At 47.6% G+C, this 13,003-nt stretch overlaps 1 protein-coding gene across 1 annotated transcript; it reads right to left on the bottom strand.

Annotated features, from left to right (window-relative positions):
- Positions 1-654: 654 nt before the first annotated feature.
- Positions 655-12,353, bottom strand: LOC144503116 (glutathione S-transferase theta-1-like). The gene is made up of 5 exons (XM_078227627.1): positions 12,212-12,353; positions 8,872-8,959; positions 6,339-6,489; positions 3,540-3,716; positions 655-955 (listed from the first exon to the last, which is right to left on the bottom strand). Exons 1-5 carry the CDS (start codon positions 12,321-12,323, stop codon positions 752-754), a joined length of 732 nt encoding a protein of 243 aa, XP_078083753.1. The 5' UTR covers positions 12,324-12,353; the 3' UTR covers positions 655-751.
- Positions 12,354-13,003: the final 650 nt, after the last annotated feature.

Below are 13,003 nucleotides of genomic sequence, written 5' to 3'. Positions count from 1 at the left end.
GATTCGATGGGCCGAATGCCCTCCTGCTGTGCTGTAGGGATTCTATGAAGAGCAGTTTGACACATGCAGAAGAGGAGATTTGCTGTATAAAGCGAATTCACTCTTCCGCTCTCTACCTGTGCTTGCTCTCCTGCACCCCATTCTCATTCTCTCTCTCTGCTTTCACTCTCTGTCCTCTCTTCTTTTTCCTCACTTTTTCCCATGCTTGTGCTGTCTCTCTGCTCGGCCTTGAACCCAGTCTGGCCCGGGTAGACGTGACTCCAGCTCACAGCATTGACCTTTCCCTGCCCTCGAAAATGGCTGAGCAAGTCGCTGAGCTGCATTCACAAAGGTAGCTCACAACCATCTTTCTAAGGGAAATTTTGAGATGGGCAATAACCATTGATGTTACTGGCGCCGCTCACATCTAGAGAGTGAATCAAAAACACTCCAGACTCAATCCCAAAAATATTATTTTCTGAAAGGAATCTATCTGATTTAGATTTGAATGATTCAAGAAAGACTCCCAGCTTCACTTGCCCCCTGAGTTGACCAAGTTCAGATTGGCCCATGGTGAACAGTAGGCCTGTGGTTCAGGTTGGTCACCTCAGCAACAGCTGGAACCTTCAGAGAAAGGAGAAATAATGAAAAAGAAACAGGAGCCAGGGTTCTCGTTGTTTCTGGCAGTTTATTTGATTGGAGATGTTAGAAAACACTAGGCCAAGCTGCTGTTAGCTGACACCTCAGACACTAAGACTTTTAACTCAGCCCTTTATTTGTATATTTTCTGCAGGTTTTTTGCAAGTTGCTGCATCGTAGGAGTTTTAGTGTCTAAAGTATTTATCGAATCCTTACTCTTCATTACCAGCTCGTGGGCCTCATCGAATAACTCCTTGCCCACATCACCCTTGACTCGCTCGCGCCATGCGATGAGTTTGGGTCGTCCTTGCAAGGGGTCAAATCCAGTCCCCAGAGGCTGCAGAGGAAGAACAAGAGATTAAGAGTGAGAGATCTTACCCTCTCCTATTTCTCATCCATGTGCTGCTCCATGGCAACATCACCCTGAGGCTGGCCGTTAGTCTTCACATAGAGGGGAGGCAGTGGCATAGTGGTATTGTTACGGTGCTGGTAATCCAGAGTCCCAGGGTAATTCTCTGGGTACCTGGATTCAATTCCCTCCATGGCAGATGGACAACATGGTGGCACAGTGGTTAGCACTGCTGCCTCACAACGCCAGGGACCTGGGTTCGATTCCCGGCTTGGGTCACTGTCTGTGTGGCATTTGCGCGTTCTCCCTGTGTCTGTGTGGATTTCCTCCGGGTGCTCCGGTTTCCTCCCACAGTCCGGAAGACGTGTTGGTTAGACGCATTGGCCATGCTAAATTCTCCCTCAATGTACCCGAACAGGCGTCGGAGTGTGGCGACTAGGGGATTTTCACGGTAACTTCATTGCAGTGTTAATGTAATCCTACTTGTGACATTAATAGATAAACTTTTTTAAAACTTTAAACTTTAAGACCGGCTTCACAGAGGCCGGGCACTATTTTTAAAGGGCGCTCCAATCTCAAAGTGAAATTGAAGACTCATCTCCTTGCCCCCACGAACACCAGGACCCCCCCTTCATTGATGGCATGTATCCACCCCCCAAACATAGCACGGAGGCATCGAGGCCCTCCCAATGGCTCCACCTTCAGCCTCCCCTTGACACTGCTAGGTTGACACAGGGGGCAGTGCCAGCAATGTCCCCGACTACCCGTCAATGGCCTCCAAGTCCCCTGGCATCGCAATCATGACTAGTTTCCGTTTTTGGAAACGGGTAGTGATTAGTGTCAGGTTCCCGCTGCGTCTGAGGATCAATGAATCCCAGGAGCCGGGAGAATCTGGTTTAAACAAAGCATAGTGAAGTGAATATTTAAATCTAATTCTCTCCCTCTCTGGGCATGCACCAGATAACGTTGGGATGTGGGGGCCGGGACAATCCCAAAGGGGGTTCTCGCCAGTGCTAAATGCGCTAGGCCACTCCCCCGTGATTCCCCAACCCCGCGCGGCCCCAGCGCGATCACGCATGAGTGTGAGGGCCCGAGAATCCCCCCCCCCACCCCACCCCATCTCCTCCAGCCCCACAACCCCCTGAAATCTCAGCATTACTCTAATTCAGGCCTCTCGTGTATTCCAATCATAATTGCTCTACCATTGATGGCCGTGCCTTTAGTGTGGAAATCTCTCCTCTCTGCCTCTCCTTCCTGTTGAAGACACTTTCGAATACCTATCCCTGTCACCTGACCTAAAATCTCCTCACACATCTTGGTGCCATACTTTGTTTTATGTTGTTCTGAGAAGCACCTTGGAATATTTCATCACACTCAAGGTCCTGTATTTCATAAATTCATATGAAGATGGTGGAAGTTGACATTGACAACTGGAAGTCAGTCACTAGCCACTGTGACCTCTGGATGCTGAAAGTTTGTAAGGGCATTGGAAGAGGTGAGCAGAAACGAAAAGCTCCACTTGCGGAGTGGAGGATCCAGAGAAAACCCCGAGTCCAGCGAACCCTGCACCTTCTCTGCTCCCTTTATTCCTCTGTAGCAAATGTAGTGTTCAATGAATCATAGAATCATAGAATCCCTACAGTGCAGAAAGAGGCCATTCGGCCCATCGAGCCTGCACCGACCACAATCCCACCCAGGCCCTACCCCCATATCCCTACATATGGTTCCTGAGCCACATCCAGCAATGCTTAACACAGAGCTGACAATCATTGTCTTACAAGATGGAAGGCTGGCAGCAGTAAGTATACGTTGTTGTTGATGAGACTGGGACTGAGAGATTAGAGAGAGCGTGAAGATTGAGACTTGGAAATGAGTGAGTGAGTGAGTCTGGGATGGAGAGATGTGAGTGTTCCTCTGTGTTATATATTTAAATAGTTGCACTATTGCTTTAAGAGCCGGTCACATGATTCGATGGTGATGTGATTGGGGTGTTTCACAGGCTGCTTTTAGTTTCAGTTTCTGCTCTATACAAGGCCACAGCTCCTCATTAAACATTGTTTGCAAACCACATCTTTTTTCTTTTTGTTCAAATCCACAACTCCAAATATAGTTAGGACATTTGTCTAATGGACTGAGAGATGAGAGAGAGTGAGTGATTGAGTCTGGGATGGAACGATGTGAGCAATGAGAGTGAGTCTAGGGTGCAGAGAGGTGGAACTTACAAATCTGTAAAACAATGATTCTTACACCCCGACTGGGGAATGGGAAAGGAAATCTGTCAGAGGCTCACTTTCGATCACTGACCCGGAAGCTGGGCTGGGAAATGTAGATCTCAGGGGTAGAGAAAGTAGAGTCCATCATAGTCCAATAGGCAATGGGCATCCATTGAGTGATCTCAATGTGTCTCTTGGCCATTGAACAATGAAGGGTGGCCCAGGCTAATGAAAAAGAGCAGTTTGAGGAGTAAGTGTTTCATCCAATTTCTGAAAATTCTCTGGGTCCATCGAGACCAATTGGTGTCTTTGTGGGACTGCGGTTGGAAATATCATTGAGCTGCTTCCAATTCTCTCACCTGCATCAGTTCAACGAGTGCGACCAGGTCTGCCAGAGACACTTCCTGTCCCACAATGTACGGTTTGTCCTGAAGGAACTTATCCTCAAAGGTCTGGATTGATTTTTGCAGATCCGCCAGGGCCTCGTCCATTCTGTCCTTGGGAATTGGCTGTCCAGTTAAAGCTGGCAATAGGCTCTAGGATAAAGACATGAGGAGAGGTCAGCAGCACAAGGTGCTCCCACAGGAGGTAAGACACAGCCCTGAGGAACCTTCAGACAGCGGAAGACTGAACTCAGAAATTAGAATTGTGTTTAGTGAACCTTCAAACTCATTCACATTTTGCAAGTGTCAGTTAGAATCTAACTGGTAAAGATATCCCTCGACTATCAGTGTGTGTGTGTGTGTGTGTGTATCACTCTCCCTGGCCTAATCTTCCTATCTCACTTACGGTGGTCTCAACATCCAACAAATATCTCCACCCAAATAAAAATCCCGTCCCCAATAAAAATCCCATACCCAATAAACATCCCATCCTCAATAAACATCCCGTCCCCAATAAACATCCTCCTCCCCAATAAACATCCTCCTCCCTCAATAATCATCTCTTCCTTCCCCAGTAAACATCCCCTCTATTGAATAAACATCTCGCCCGTGCCCCAATAAATATTACTCCAGAAAATGGTCACTCCCCACAATGCGCAATTTGTGATCCCTCCAGTTAACAACCCCTCCCACCGCCCTCCCCCAGTGGAAAGCTCCGCTCAGTAAATAAGGCAGTAAATATCACCCAACTGGACATTTGCTAACAGTAATGATATAGTTATGCGTAAGGTGATTACACAGAAGCAGTAGACACACCAAAGGACTAAGAAATCACCTTTCCAAATCTATAGCCACAGTTGAAGCCTCAATCCCAGGAGCACAAAACAGAAAGTTAACACAAGAATTATCTTCCTGTTTAAACAACCTGATGGTCTGATTGGCAGGGGCCTTCTTCGAATGGACTGGCTGAGAGAGCTGTCCAAACATTCAAAACCACCACAAACAAACAATCATCAGCCTCTCTACAAACCAAACTGGCCCGTTTGCTGATCGCCTACAGAGTAACACCTCATGTCACCACAGATGTTACACCTGCCCAGGTACTGATGGAACAAGATTGGATCACATATTTCTGAATTTGACGGCGAGCGTGGAGATGAAACAGAACACACCAGAAGAAGCATTACGACTCGACACAAACAGAGAGGACATTTGAGGGGAAGACTTGGTATATGTAAAGAGCCATGGCACCAGTCTAAATTGGATCCATGGAATGGTCGTAACCAGAACAGGAAATAGACTTCCAAGGGAAAAGGGTAAAGAAATACATGGGCCATTCGAGAAGGAGAGAATCACACACAGAACCAGTGGGGCAGCCGCCCCAAGTATTCCAGTCAGTCATATTGCTCCAGATGAAATAATGCTACCGCAAGGAAGAGCCAAGTAATGTTCCAGTGGGAATTGGAGAGGTTCTCTGCACTGACGCACCTTCACAGATCGAGAGTCCACCCACTGAGGTTCAAACTGAAGTTACCTCTACTGCCAGAGCACCTGCTAGTGTTAGGGTCCTGGACCTGAACCGCAAGGTATATAGTGAAGTCGGGCTTAACACCAACTATTGTTCTGTTTGGTATAAATGTGAGGAGAGGATGCTTCGCTCCAGGAGTAATTCCACTGACAAATTAGGGATCTTTAATAGTAAAACAAACTTTATGTAATAACACAGTTTAACTACAATGCTAACAAATGAAGCATCTTAACTATTACCTGTTTGAACAAGATTTAAACATGAAAAGAAACAACTCTAGTTTCTAACTTATCACTGTTTCATTTCCAAATGAGAAACATTCTTCTTATAGACTCAAGACCACTTTAAATATAGTCAGCAACCATAAGTGTACTTGTTATAAGGGGTGTAGTCAGTCTTGAAGTTTTCAGAGAGGTTTTGAGTTTCAGAGCAGCTTGCAGACCTCTGTCTTTAAACAAACCCTGGCCAGAATCAAAAGCTGTTTTTCTCTGCCACATATCCAGCGCCTCCCATAAACCCACATTATCTCATGATCCTGCATACCAAGACCCACCTTCCTTTCCTTTATTTAAAAATCTCAGGGACCTTTTCTTTTTGTAAACAATAGCCCATTAGCTCTTTCCTAAGTATGGCTAAAATGAGTAATTATCCTGCTTTCCCAGCATCTTAGCTGTATTCCCTTCAAACATACTGACTGCCTGTAAAAAGCTGAACTTTAAAACAGCCCCCTAAAACATAAAAAATCAATATAGCAACTACTATTATAACACTAGTGAATTACAACGCTCACAAAGAATCAGGAAGTCCCCAGGTCAACTTCCCTTATAAGGTACTAGATTTGAGATCCATTTGTTATATAAAATTGTTATTGAAATGTATTAATTAGGAACTTAAAGGGGGAGGGATGGGGTAGCGTGCTTCTTTAAGGAGCAGGTTTTCGGCCAATCAGGCCAGAATGTGCAAATCCTGGAGTTGCGCGCAGGTTTTCTTTGCCAGTTAGGAATCTGGGGGCATTGAGTACACGAGGGAGCCTTTACATCACTTACTGCACAGAGTTACTTACCTTCATAAACCACTCATTCATTAATCTACTTGGTGGTCAACTGACTTTGCATGGTACTATAGTGTCATTCCCAGGAAAAATGGAGTGTCGGGAGTAATTCCTGAGAGGGGAATGTGAATCTGGCAGCTTGGCGGATTGTATTGATCCTTTACGAGAAATATACCATGAAAATTGCTGACTTTACCCTGAACATGAAAATCCTGGATCCCTGATAGCGAATGTTTGTGTGCTGCCAGGACAGGTATTCATCCACTCGAGCCCGTTTCTGTAGGTCAGCCGGGTACCAGTGGTCAGGAGTCTGGTATTTACCCGCCAGGTATTTCAGAATGGCCACACTGTGAAAGAGAGAGTTAGAGTCATCCTTGATTAGCATCACTCTCAGTCACTCCCCGTCAGAGTCCCTCCCCGTCAGAGCCCCTCCCCGTCAGAGTCCCTCCCCGTCAGAGTCCTTCCCCGTCAGAGCCCCTCCCCGTCAGAGACCCTCCCCGTCAGAGACCCTCCCCGTCAGAGACCCTCCCCGTCAGAGACCCTCCCCGTCAGAGTCCCTCCCCGTCAGAGACCCTCCCCGTCAAAGACCCTCCCCGTCAGAGACCCTCCCCGTCAGAGACCCTCCCCGTCAGAGCCCCTCCCCGTCAGAGTCCTTCCCCGTCAGAGACCCTCCCCGTCAGAGACCCTCCCCGTCAGAGACCCTCCCCGTCAGAGACCCTCCCCGTCAGAGACCCTCCCCGTCAGAGTCCCTCCCCGTCAGAGCCCCTCCCCGTCAGAGCCCCTCCCTGTCAGAGTCCTTCCCCGTCAGAGACCCTCCCCGTCAGAGCCCCTCCCCGTCAGAGACGCTCACTTCTCCCTCAGCGTCTCCCTCTGTCAGAGTCACTCTCTGATGTGGAGATGCCGGCGTTGGACTGGGGTAAACACAGTAAGAAGTCTAACAACACCAGGTTAAAGTCCAATTGGACTTTAACCTGGTGTTGTCAGACTTCTTGCAGAGTCTCTCTCTGTCAGAGTCTCTCTCTGTCAGTGTCTCCCTCTGTCAACATCTCCCTCTGTCAGAGTCACTCTCTGATGTGAAGATGCCGGCGTTGGACTGGGGTAAACACAGTAAGAAGTTTAACAACACCAGGTTAAAGTCCAACAGGTTTATTTGTGTGGCTTTTGCTACCAAATAAACCTGTTGGACGTTAACCTGGTGTTGTTAAACTTCTTACAGAGTCACTCTCTGTCAGAGTCTCCCTCTGTCAGAGTCTCTCTCTGTCAGAGTCTCTCTCTGTCAGAGTCTCTCTCTGTCAGAGTCTCCCTCTGTCAGTCTCCCTCTATCAGCATCACTCTCTATGTGTGTCTGTCAGAGTCACTCTCTTTGCCTCTCTTCCTTCAGCCGCACTGTGCTGAGTTTGCTCTTCATTCGGTTCTCTTTGCTCTGACCTTGTTTCTCTCACAGGCTACAGGTGGATGGAAAACTTTAAACAATGAACTTTAAGCTAGATTGAGCGTCAGATCAAGCCCAAGATGGGTTGCAATGCCTCATCCTGTCAGCTTGGACCTTGTTTGTTTCTCATGAGGGGATGATGAATTGGATTCAGTTGGATTTTGAATTTGGTTTTTGGAGCAAGCAAGGAATGGATTTGGGTTTGCCCGGTCCACTCTGAGCATTGGCTTTGTAACTTGAAGAGTGGAGTAAAAATCTAATTTATAAAATGTTCATGTGGGGATTTTCTGCAAGTTTCCCTCTGTTTTCGATGCTAAGTGACCCAAAGCACACAACACATCCCTCAACCCCAGTCCATTGATTTTTAATCTCCCCTCAATCTTTCTAGTTCAAAGGAGAAGAATACATCTGCTGGAGACTCTCGACATAACTGATGTCTCTAATCCCTGGCACCATGCTGGTATATCCTCCCCTACACTAACTCACTGGATCCTGACCTCCTTCCTATCTGATGGAATATGAAACAAGTCAGTTTATGAAGGTCCTGCCTGCTCTCTCGGTGGGTGTAACAGGTTCTGTTGGAGTATTTTGATGAGGAACAGGGAAGTTCCATCTGGTTTCTTGGCCAGTAATTATCCTTCAACCAACGTCATTAAAACAAATGGCCCAATCATTTCTCTCACTGAATTTCTGGGATCTTGCTGTGTATAGATTCAGTGCCACAATTCCTACATTACAACTGTGACTACATTACAGTGCAGAAGGAGGCCACTCAGCCCATCGAGTCTGCAGCAACCACAATCCTACCCAGGCCACATCCCCATAACCCCATGCATTTACCCTTGCTAGTCCCCCTGACACAAAGGGTAATTTAGCATGGCCAATCCACCTAACCCACACCTCTTTGGGCTGCGGAAGGAAACCGGAGCAGCCAGAGGAAACCCACGCAGACACGCGGAGAACGTGCAAACTCCACACAGACAGTGACCCAAGCCAGGAATTGAACCCAGGTCCCTGGCACTGTGAGGCAGCAGTGCTAACCACTGTACCACCGTGCCACCCTTTCCATTGGTTGCAGGATGCTTTGGGATGTCCGGGCATTCTGCAAAGCACTGGAGAGATTCTTTCTAAGACTTACCTTCTGCCCAAGGTAGCTTCACTTCCTCAGTTACTCTGCTTCAACAACCTTCATCGATTAACAATAAAATGCTGCTCTCTCAAACTCATCACCCACAATCCCCTCACCTTGGCCTGCACAGAATGTGTTTCGAGTTTGGGATTAGAAGCATATTCTCACCTCTCGCCCAGTGTGAAGTCTCCATCCTTTATCGTTGGCACCAGTCTCAGGGAATTAACCTTTCCAAGTTCCTCATTGAACTGTTCACCTGCAGAGCGCACAGGAACATCAGAAATAGAACTCACCAGTGAGCAGATATCACATCACGGCCATTGTAATGAGGAGCAGTGACAGTGATAGAGGGAGAGAGGGAGGGAGGGAGGGAGAGATGGAGAGAGGGAGAGATGGAGAGAGGGAGAGATGGAGTGATGGAGAGAGGGAGAGAAGGAGAGATGGAGAGAGGGAGTGATGGAGAGAGGGAGAGAGGGAGAGAGGGAGAGTGGATAGAGGGAAAGAGGGAGAGTGGAGAGAGGGAGAGAGAGACAGATGGATAGAGGGAGAGAGGGAGAGATGGAGAGAGGGAGAGATAGAGAGAGGGAGAGATGGAGACAGGGATAGAGGGAGGGAGGGAGGGAGAGAGGGATAGAGAGATAGATGGAGAGAGGGAGTGAGGCAGAGGGACAGAAACATGGAGAGAGGGAGGCACAGAAAGATGGAGAGAGGGAGAGAGAGACAGAGAGGAGAGAGGGTGACAGGAAGAAAGGGCGAGACGGAGGGAGATGGAGAGAGGGAGACGGGGATAGAGGGAGGGAGGGAGGGGGAAAGAGGGATGGAGGTAGGGAGGTAGGCAGACAGGGAGAGGGGAGACAGGCAGAGAGGGAGAGAGGGAAAGAGGCAGAGAGACAGATGGGGAGATGGGACAGAGAAAAGGGGGGGATGAGAAACAGGAGCAAAGGGATAGGAGTGAGGGTGAGGAAGAAAAATGAATATGCAAATGTTCACAATGCAAACAAACTATTTAACAAACAGTTTAACTGTGCTGAATGAATTCACTTAATTTTTACCAATTGAAATATTTAAACATGACAATTGTTAACTGCTAACCTTTCTTTATTAGTTCCAATTCAAGCAATAATCCTCTTATACACTTAAACTCCTCTTCAAAATCAGTTAGCAACACACTGGCTTACATGTTTGTACTTGTTTATCATCCTGCAGCCTTTTGAGCACCTCTGGAGGGAGACAGAGAGAGACAGCCCCAAACAGCAGCCTCCGGAGAGAGAGAAAGAAATGGAAAGACACTTCTTGCTTCTTTCTGGACCAGGCAGAAACTGACTATTTTAAAATCAAAGAGAACTGTGTGTTTTCCCTACAACTTAGCTCCACCCATTCACAGGACTCTGCCACTGTCAATGAACCTAATTAAACCCTACTCTGAAACCCCAGAGGGGAAACCAAATAAACAAAAATGCATTCACTCAAATTAAATAAACACATCCTAACTAAAATCAATCATTCGCCTGCATTCTCAGCATGGAGCAGGCAAATTGGCACCGTGTAAAACAGAGCTGAATTTTAAACATACCCCTCACAAGAAACATGATCTAAATACATTTCTTAAAGGCATGACCCCTGGACAGACACAGCCCACTGGACAGACACAGCCCACTGGACAGACACAGCCCACTGGACAGACACAGCCCACTGGACAGATAAATTCCCCTCCAACTCCATTTTCAAGTTTGCTGATGACACCATTGTAGTGGGTCAGATCTCAAACAATGACGAGACAGAGTACAGGAATGAGATAGAGAATCTGGTGGACTGGTGCGGCAACAATAATCTCTCCCTCAATGTCAGTAAAACAAAAGAGATAGTCATTGACTTGAGAAAATGTAGTGGAGAACATGCCCCTGTCTACAACGGGGATGAAGTAGAAAGGGTCGAGAACTTCAAGTTTTTAGGTGTCCAGATCACCAACAACCTGTCCTGGTCCCCCCATGCTGACACTATAGTTAAGAAAACCCACCAACGCCTCTACTTTCTCAGGAGACTAAGGAAATTTGGCACGTCAGCTACGACTCTCACCAACATTTACAGATGCACGACAGAAAGCATTCTTTCTGGTTGTATCACAGCTTGGTACGGCTCCTGCTCTGCCCAAGACCGCAAGGAACTACAAAAGGTCATGAATGTAGCCCAATCCATCACGCAAACCAGCCTCCCATCCATTGACTCTGTCTACACTGCCCACTGACTCAGAAAAGCAGCCAGCATAATCAAGGACCCCACGTACCCCGGACATTCTCTCTTCCACCTTCTTCCGTCGCGAAAATGATACAAAAGTCTGAGATCACGTACCAACCGACTCGAGAACAGCTTCTTCCCTGCTGCTGTCAGACTTTTGAATGGATCTACCTTGCATTAAGTTGATCTCTCTCTAACTCTAGCTATGATTGTAACACTGCATTCTGCACTCTCTTGTTTCCTTCTCTATGAACGGTATGCTTTGTCTGTACAGCGCACAAGAAACAATACTTTTCACTGTATACTAATACATATGACAATACTAAATCACATCAAAAGGCACAGTTTCCCCAGACAGGCACAGTCTCCCCAGACAGGCACAGTCTTCCTGGACTGACACAGTTTCACCAGACAGGCACTGTCTCCCGGACAGACACGGTCTCCCTGGACAGACACAGACTCCCCGGACAGGCACTGTCTCCCGGACAGACAAAGTCTCCCTGGACAGACACAGTCTCCCCGGACAGGCACAGTCTCCCCGGACAGACACTGTCTCCCCAGGCAGACACTGTCTCCCCGGAAAGACACTGTCTCTTGGGATAGACACAGTCTCCCCGAACAGACGCAGTCTCTCCAGACAGACACTGTCTCCCCGGAAAGACACTGTCTCTTGGGATAGACACAGTCTCCCCGAACAGACGCAGTCTCTCCAGACAGACACTGTCTCCCCGGAAAGACACTGTCTCTTGGGATAGACACAGTCTCCCCGAACAGACGCAGTCTCTCCAGACAGACACTGTCTCCCTGGACAGACACAGTTTCCCTGGACAGACACAGTCTCCCCGGACAGGCACAGTCTCCCCAGACAGACCTGTCTCCCCGGACAGACACAGATACCCTGGACAGACCTGTCTCCCCGGACAGACACAGTCTCCCTGGACAGACACAGTTTTCCCGGACAGACACAGTCTCCCTGGACAGACACAGTTTTCTCAGACAGACACAGTCTCCCTGGACAGGCACAGTCTCCCCGGACAGACAACGTCTCCCTGGACAGACACAGTTTTCCCGGACAGACACAGTCTCCCCGGACAGACACAGTCTCCCTGGACAGACACAGTCTCCCCGGACAGACACTGTCTCCCCAGACTGGCACTGGGCAGACTAAGGAAGCCACAGGTTAATGAAGTTTCCTCTTTGCTTTTGAGTATTATTAGACAACAGACAGCAAAGGCAAGTGTGAACTGAGCCCTGACATTCCACTGACCCTTACCTGCTAACAAATTAATAAGCTTAAACTCAAACGCTATCTTATTCTTCTTGGCAAAGATGTAGACTGCTCTACAGGGCTGAGAGTGCAGATCCAAATACAGCTCCAGACCCATGTTGTTCTTTAGGCAGTGCAGAGTAACAGCACTCAAGGCAGACTTTGCTTATATAAAGTCAATCCCTCCCCCAATTCCCAGCAGAACACTGGGTAGAAATAGAGACCAAAGATCAAGTGATATTAATCAAGGAAGGAGTGTGCGTTAGAGTTTACATCAGACGCTGATTCCCTCTGTCAACATATACCTTTACACACATGTTGTCATCTGGAGCTGCAGGCAGTTTTTGTATCTGCTCCAACATTATTTTCCATCACATGGTGATCTGGTTATGAATGCACCGTCAAATCTTGGAAAGGGATCCAGACTTTGGAGCCTCAGTTTCCGAGGCAGGGACATTATCCCAGAATAGCTACCACAAAGTGGATGACCTCACATTTATTCACATTATACTGCATCTGCCATGCAGATGTCCACACTTTCAGCCTGTCCAAATCATGCTGAAGCATCTCTGTATCCTCCTCACAGCTCACCCTCCCATCAGCTTTGTATCATCTGCAAATTTGGAGATAATACATTCAGTTCCCTCTTCCATATCATTCATATATAATGTGAACAGTTGGGGTCCTAGCACAGATCCCTGCGGAACCCCACTAGTCACTGAATGCCAATCACGAAAAAGACCCATTTATGCAACTCTTTGTGTCCTGTCTGCTAACCAGCTTTCTATCCATCTCAAG

The sequence above is a fragment of the Mustelus asterias genome, chromosome 13 (genome assembly GCF_964213995.1).
Source record: "Mustelus asterias chromosome 13, sMusAst1.hap1.1, whole genome shotgun sequence".
NCBI lineage: Eukaryota > Metazoa > Chordata > Chondrichthyes > Carcharhiniformes > Triakidae > Mustelus > Mustelus asterias.
The sequence above is the reverse complement of the archived record's forward strand: the minus strand, read 5'-3'. Positions and strand labels throughout refer to the sequence as shown.

Bases quoted from the DNA above. Each gene is read 5' to 3' on its own strand.
- LOC144503116 (XM_078227627.1), bottom strand. From the start codon at position 12,323: ATGGGTCTGGAGCTGTATTTGGATCTGCACTCTCAGCCCTGTAGAGCA. The intron at 8,960-12,211 runs GTAAGGGTCAGT...TGCGCTCTGCAG, and splicing joins GCTTATTAATTTGTTAGCAG to GTGAACAGTTCAATGAGGAA. The intron at 956-3,539 runs GTGAGAGAATTG...CTTCCTCTGCAG, and splicing joins CACTCGTTGAACTGATGCAG to CCTCTGGGGACTGGATTTGA.